This window comes from Mandrillus leucophaeus, unplaced genomic scaffold, assembly GCF_000951045.1.
Source record: "Mandrillus leucophaeus isolate KB7577 unplaced genomic scaffold, Mleu.le_1.0 Scaffold21, whole genome shotgun sequence".
In the NCBI taxonomy this organism is placed as follows: Eukaryota; Metazoa; Chordata; class Mammalia; order Primates; family Cercopithecidae; genus Mandrillus; species Mandrillus leucophaeus.
This window is the reverse complement of record NW_012102143.1, coordinates 1528617-1535820: the sequence shown is the minus strand read 5'-3', so window position 1 is coordinate 1535820 and position 7204 is coordinate 1528617. Positions and strand designations below refer to the sequence as shown.

At 52.0% G+C, this 7204-nt stretch overlaps 1 protein-coding gene across 1 annotated transcript; it reads right to left on the bottom strand.

The window, feature by feature from the left end:
• Positions 1–3179: 3179 nt before the first annotated feature.
• Positions 3180–5558, bottom strand: NEU2 (sialidase 2 (cytosolic sialidase)). The gene is made up of 2 exons (XM_011980247.1): positions 5355–5558; positions 3180–4121 (listed from the first exon to the last, which is right to left on the bottom strand). The coding sequence occupies exons 1-2, from the start codon at positions 5556–5558 to the stop codon at positions 3180–3182; spliced, it is 1146 nt and encodes a 381-aa protein (XP_011835637.1).
• Positions 5559–7204: the final 1646 nt, after the last annotated feature.

Genomic DNA, 7204 nt, shown 5'->3' with positions numbered 1-7204 from the left:
TTTGAACTGCCTCCAGGAGGTGGAGATTACAGTGAGACGAGATCATGTCAGAGTCAGACTCCATCTCAAAAAAAAAAAAAAATCAGTTTTAAACCCAATATTGAAATTCAGTTGAAACCCATTTCAGTTTTAAAACCCAATATACAATATTGCTTTGGGAGGTAAATTAGCAAATCTGCTCTTTTGTTCCATTTTTATTTTTTATTGAGGTGTAACATATATACAGTAAGGCGCACACACACCTTTTTCTTTTTTTAGATGGAGTCTCACTCTGTTGCCCAGGCTAGAGTGCAACGGCACAATCTTGGCTCACTGCAACCTCTGCCTGCTGGGTTCTAGCAATTCTCCTGCTTCAGCCTCCTGTCTAGCTGGGATTATAGGCACCTGCCACTAGGCCTGGCCAATTTTTGTATTTTTAGTTGAGACAGGGTTTCACCATGTTGGTCAGGCTGTTCTCAAACTCCTAACCTTGTGATCCACCTGTCTCGGCCTCCCAAAGTGCGGGGATTACAGGTGTGAGCCACCGAGCCCGGCAGCACACAAATCTTATGTGTACAGCACATCAAACGTTTCCACACGAAATCATCCACATAACCAGCCCCAGATCGAGCAATAGAACGTCTCTAGCACCCAGCAGCCTCCCTCTTGCTGTGTCCCAGTCCACAGTTCCCCTCCACTAGGAGCAGTCACTGGCTGACTGGTAGACCATAGGTTAGTTTTGCCTGTCCTTGAACTTCATGTAAGTAGAACAATAAGGTGTGTACTCATTCGAGTCTGGCATCCTTCACTCGACATGACGTCTGAAAACCAGCCATGCTAGTGTGGAGAGCAGTAGTCCACTCTTTCATTGTTGTGTATTGTAATATTCCACTGAATGAATATACCCAAATTTACCTTTTTTTTTTTTTTTTTGAGATGGAATTTCATTCTTGTTGCCCAGGCTGGAGTGCAATGGTGCAATCTCAGCTCACTGCAAACTCCACCTCCCGGGTTCAAGCAATTCTCCTGCCTCAGCCTCCCTAGTGGCCAGCATTACAGGTGCCTGCCACCACGCCCGGCCAATTTTTTGTATTTTTAGTAGAGGCAGGGTTTCACCATGTTGGCCAGGCTGGTCTCGAACTCCTGGCCTCAGGTGATCCATCCACCTTAGTGAGATTACAGGCGTGAGCTACCGCTCCCGGCCCCTAATTTACTTATCTATCTTACTTTCTATTGACATTTGGGTTGTTTCCAGTTTAGTACTGTTGTGAATGAAGCTGCTATAAACAATCTTGTATGTATCTTCGGCAGCTACGAACATTCATGTCTCTTGGATATGTGCTCCAGAGTAGAACTGCTGGGCCATGGAGTGTTTACACGTTTTGTTTTGGTAGATTCCACCAAATACGCTTGCCAAAGTGGTCGTGTCAGTTACTTTCTGCCAGAAATGTACGAGAGTTCCAGTGGCTCCACATCCTTGCTGATACTTGCTGTTGTTAATCTTTTAAATGTAGGCATTCTAGTAGATAAGTCTCTCACGGTTTTATTTTGCATTCCCCTGATGACTAATGATGTTGAGCAATTTAGTAGCCTTTAGGATATTCTCGTTTGTGAAGTGCAAGAGGATATATCCACATCCCAGAATCTGTGAATGGGACTTTATTTGGAAAAAGGGTCTTTGCAAATGTAATTAAGTTCAGGATCTTGGGAAATAAGATCATCCTGGGCCGGGCACGGTGGCTGACGCTTGTAATCCCTGCACTTTGGGAGGCCAAGGCCAGTGGATCACCTAAGGCCAGAAGTTCGACACCAGCCTGGCCAACATGGTGAAACCCTGTCTCTACTAAAAACACAAAAATTAGCTAGGCATGGTGGTGCGTGCCTGTAATCCCAGCTACTTGGGAGGCTGAAGCAGGAAAATCACCTGAACCCGAGAGGCGGAGGTTGCATTAGCTGAGATTGTGAGTGGGCCCTAAATCCAGTCAGTGACAAGTATCCTTATAAACATAGAAGAGAAGACACAGGAGACAGAGGAGGAGGAGGAGATGGCCACGTGAGGATTGAGGCAGGGATTGGAGTGATGCGACCACAAGCCAAGGACCAGCAGGCATTGCTAAGAGCCGGCAGAAGCTGGAAGAAGCAGGGAGGGCCCCCCTCATCAGCACCTCCAGAGGGCACGGAGCCTTTCAGACGTGCTGATTTCAGGCTTCTGGCCTCCAGAAAGAACTGTGAGAGAACAAATTTCTGTTGCTTTAAGCCACCAAGATTAAGGTAATTTGTTCCGGCAGCCCTAAGACACCAATACAATGACTTAAGCTAGCTTAATTCTCCCAGACCCTACCTTACTCCCTGCAAAGCTATTCCCCATGCTGTCTGCCCCAAAGCATTGGCAAGGATACATACACAAACACACACACACATGAACAAACATGCACACAGACACACACAGACACATGAACACACAGACGAACATGGACACACACCAACACACATGCATATGCAGACACACATGGACACGCAGTCACACATGCACACACACAGACACAAACACACGCACACGCAGACACACCCATATACACATACATGAACACACATGCGTGGAGACACATGGACACACATGAACACACATGAACACACAGACACACGTGGACACACAAACACACATGAACACGTGCACATGCCGGCATATATGGACACACACAAACACACATGAACAGATACGTGAATACACAGGCACACATGGACACACACGAACACACATGCACACGCAGATACACATGGACACTCACACATCTCTGCTAATTTACAACGTGGTCTCAGTTCTTCCCCAGGAACGCAATGAGTGGTTCCCGAGAAGGAAGGGGTTGAACTAGGAAATTTGTCAAGACCTACACAAAGCTGGGATTGGGGGACAGGCAGGCAAGGTGACAGCTGCGCTGCAGGACCCTCCACGCCTTCCCTATGGAGGGGCGACGGGCAGCCAGGCACTTGTGGTTTCTGGGCTGAAATAGAACCTTTTGGGAAGACTGGAACCATGCAGGAGGAAAAGGGCAAGAGGTGGACCTCTCTCCACACACCAGCATCGAAGGGAGCCCAGAGTGGCCCCCACGTCCAGGGGCCATGGGAAGGAGAGGCAACCGCAGAGCCTCCGAGCCAGGAGTGCAGGTGAAAGCGAGGCCCTTGTGCTGGGCATGGTGGGCTCACTGAGGCAGGTACTCAGCCGGGAAGGCTTGCTTCAGGGTGAACATGAGAAAGACAATGTCCTCGTAATCATTGGCTTCGTACAGACACCCAAACAAGGGGGACCCATCGGGGCCGGTGCCCATGCTCTGGAGATCTGAGTAGGCACAGCTGCCCTTGGCCAGCAGTACTGGCTCCGACCAGGCCTCGGGGGCTGGAGGTCGCGGGTTGAGGTAGGCGCCCAGATCGGCCCTCTGCCAGGAGTGTGTGGGGTGAGTGTAGAGCAGCCACTGGGCTGGGGAACCGGGCCCTGAGTGGGGGCTGGGGAAGCTGATGACACTCCCTTGGCAGCCCTGGGGCGGCGGCTCCACCAGCTTCTTCACCAGCTGAGACTCCTGGAAATCAAGCCCGTCATTGGTGCTCTGGGCCTGGATCCTGGCTCGGAGGTGGCTTCTTGCGTTGAGGGTCACCACCCTCTGCTCCCCAGCCTTGACTTCGGCCACCTGGCACTCCAGGGTGTCCTGGGCCACAAAGTGCCCTCGCACCCACGTGCGCCCATGGTCATGGCTGAGGAAGCAGAAGGCGGAGGGGCTCGGCCTTTGGATGGGGTGAAGGTTCCGGTAGGCATAGGCGGGCACCACCAGGCTCTGGGCCCTGTCGTGCAGCTGCAAGCAATGCCCCGGGCCCACCGCAAAGGTGGACCACTCCCGGTAGGCTGGGCCGATGGCCGCATCAGTGAGGTCTCTGGGGGAGCTCCAGGTCCTCCCGTGGTCAGTGCTGGTTACTTGGCACAGCCGCGTCACATTGGCCCTGGTCTGCAGCTGCTGTTGCTCCGTGACTTGCCCAGGGATGGCAATGAAGAAGAGGAAGAGTGTCCCCGTCTGCGCATCATACAAGGGGCATGGGTTCATGGACCGGTGTCCATCCAGCTGGGCCTGGGCCACCACCTCCTGAGCTTGCCACTGAGCGAGGAGAGAGAAAGAAGGCAGCCTTGAAACAGCTGGGGATGGTGCCAGGAGCTGCATGCGTGGGAGGGGTAGGCACGGGCGTGTCTCCCGGGTTAGAGTCAAAAGTCATCGAGGAGAACTCTTCACCCAACACTCATATCCTCCTCGCCACATTTCCCCAGAGCTGTGGGACCCGGGGATCCACCTCACCACTCCAAGGCAGCCACGCTTGGCTGAGTGATTGTGTTCCTTCCATTGCCATCAATATGCATTTACAGAACACCCACCTGCCAGACCACAAGATACGAAGATGACTCGTGCATGAGCCATTCCCAACTTCATCCTCCACTTCCCACCCCAGTCCAGCTTGCCATCCTTGTATAGCAAAGCCCTGGTGGGAGGGGCAGTAGCCTGACCAGTACAAGACAGAATGTGACGGTCACCTCTCACCTTCTACACTCCATATCCTACTCATGCAGCCAAGGAGGAGTCACATTGAACCTCCAGAATCCCCAAGTCTATGTCACATGTGCTGTCTGTCCCCATTTATTAACAGCTACCCCCATTGAGCTATTCTAAGCACAGACACAGCACCAAAAGTCTAACATCCATGGTCTCATCTAATGCCTAAACCCCTGGGGGACAGGTGTTAATAGCTCCATTATTACAGTGAACAAGAGACTGAGACAGGGTGGAGGAGTTGCCTAGGCCACACCTCTGGTCAGTGGCGGAACCAGGACTTGAACCCAGGTCCATCTGCTTCAAATCCCATGCTTTGAACAGCTGTGTAGTTATGACCACAAAGGAATGATAATAATATTAAACTCTTCCACTACGATCAGCCAGCCTTGGGTGCTGTCATCAGGATTAATTATTTAATCTATAAGATGGAACTTCAGGACACAAGCCATCACCCCACCCCAGGTCCCCAACTTAATTTTATTCAAAGGACACAACCACCCATTATGCAACACGGAACTATTCCTCCTTCAGGTTATCAAGGATGCTGGGCAACTCATGCAATCATTCAGGAAAACAGATGGAGGCCAACTGGACTAATTCATGGTGAACCCAGAGGTCCAGGTGACCACTGGGGGCACTTTCTCTGCTCTATCTCTCCTCCGGACCTCCGCCATTGAGGGATAAAGTTGTCCCTGTATTCCCTGAGATCCAGGCCTGGCCCCTGATCACAGCAGCAAAGGGTGTGGCAGAGCCCTGAGGAGCCAGTGCAGACACCTCCTGCCTCACCTGAACCTGGCGGGTGGATGCATCGTAGCCTCCTCTGCGCAAGACAATCAGCTCTGCGTGCTCATCCCTCTTGCTTGCCCGCTGTTCCGCGAAGGCCAGCAGGGTCTGCTGCCCAGGCAGGTAGAGCAGGGCAGGGATTCTGTAGGCATGGGCGGCTCCCGACTGGAACACGCTCTCCTTCTGCAGGACAGGGAGGGAGGCCATGGGGCTGGGGGTGGACAGGAAGAGAAGATGTGTCACCTGCAGCCACACCTGAGATGGGCCCAGAGTCATTCCCCAAGGCAGGTGGTGCTCACCCCCTGGCCAAGTGGACCAAAGTCGGGGCAGCCTGTCCTCCTCCTGCGTGGGGTTCATTCTCCTTTCCTACGTCTCAAGACCCTGCTTCTTAATTCTGCCTTTGCCTCTGGTGGATATTGGGAGGGGGCATTGCAAAAGCATGTTTTGGATTCGATTTTTATTATAAGTTAACAATGCTCCTTACAACAGATTTTCGATAACCTCCAGCTGCTTTTGCCAAGCCCAGCCCATCAGTCCAGGGGCACACCTTGGGAGGGCAGCAGGGCAGTCCGGGTGGCATTTGGCAGCTGCCCAAATGCTGAAAAGTGACACATGGGAGCTTTTTATAACTCCAGAGCCCTAGAAAGTTGTTTCAAAAAAAAGGAAAAAGAAAACGTGTGGCTTCTAAGGTTCTGCTCCCCAGGCTGCCTGAGGCTGAGGCCCGGCTGCCCCCGCCGCGTGGGCTCCCCCTGAGGCAGCGAGGGGGTGGAGCCGCAGTGGGAAAGGAAGAGACAGCGGCTCCTGACAGCTAACCCAGGCTGGGGGCGCGGGGTGCTCCAGAGGTCTAAGAAAATAACAATTAAAAATAAGTCTTCGGCGAAAAAGGGTAAGAGGGGACAGAGGTAACTCGGGGACAGTGGGTGACAGTGGTTTTCGGGCTGAGCTGCCTAGGTCCCTTTGGGAGGATGCATCCCCCAGCTCTGGGGAGTGTTGGCTGCAGGGCCCTGGCCTGGGGAGGAGGGGCCAGTTGTTCCCAGATGAAGACTCTGCCCCAGGTCATACCCAAGAAGGACTGAGTGATGACTGGTACACCCAGCGCCTAAAGAGCCTCCTCCTGACGTCCCGACCAGGAACAGCGCGGCTCTGGAGCTCCCTCGGGGCGGCTGGGCCTTCCAGCCACCTCTGCATTGACTGCATTGCAGCCACCTCTCTCTCTGCTGCTCCTCCCTTTCCTCGGAGACCTCATGCTTGCCGTGGGTCTCCATGTCAGAGGCAGCATCCTGGGCACCCCGTCTGAGACACAGCCTTTGCAGAGGGCAAGTGGGCGAGGGGCCGGCAAGAGGGGCAAGGTTTGCCTTTGTGCACGCTTCCGTCCTGCTCTCATTTTTCTACCACATGCATGCGTTATCTATTTAAAACTTAGCTTCTTGGAGAAATAAATGTAATCTATCAGTCTTTCACTCAACCACAGTGAACATTAACATTAGAACGGTATGAGAAAATAAAACTTACAAGGGCAAAAGCCACACAAGGAAAAAACATGCTATTCCCTAAACTTGGGTGGGAGGTTCATGGCTTGGTGATAAAATCTAGACCTGCAAATTGTAATCCAAGAAAACACACCTTGATAGACATCGGGAGGCCTATGCTGAAACGTTGTTAGAAAATGTCAGTGGGCAAGAACCAAATATGATAACAGGTAAAAATGAAAATGGAGAAGAACTATGCAGTTTCACAGTGTTCTCTTCAAAATTGATCAAGGATTTATTTAAGCTCCATAGAGTCGGCTCTGGAAAGTGTGTCGTTGATGGAAATTCAGCAGAGTTGGTATAATTCAGGTTAAAATGTTTGTA

Coding starts and splice junctions, on each gene's coding strand:
- NEU2 (XM_011980247.1), bottom strand. CDS start 5,558: ATGGCCTCCCTCCCTGTCCTGCAGAAGGAGAGCGTGTTCCAGTCGGGA. Junction 4,122..5,354: donor CATCCACCCGCCAGGTTCAG/GTGAGGCAGGAG, acceptor CTCCTCGCTCAG/TGGCAAGCTCAGGAGGTGGT.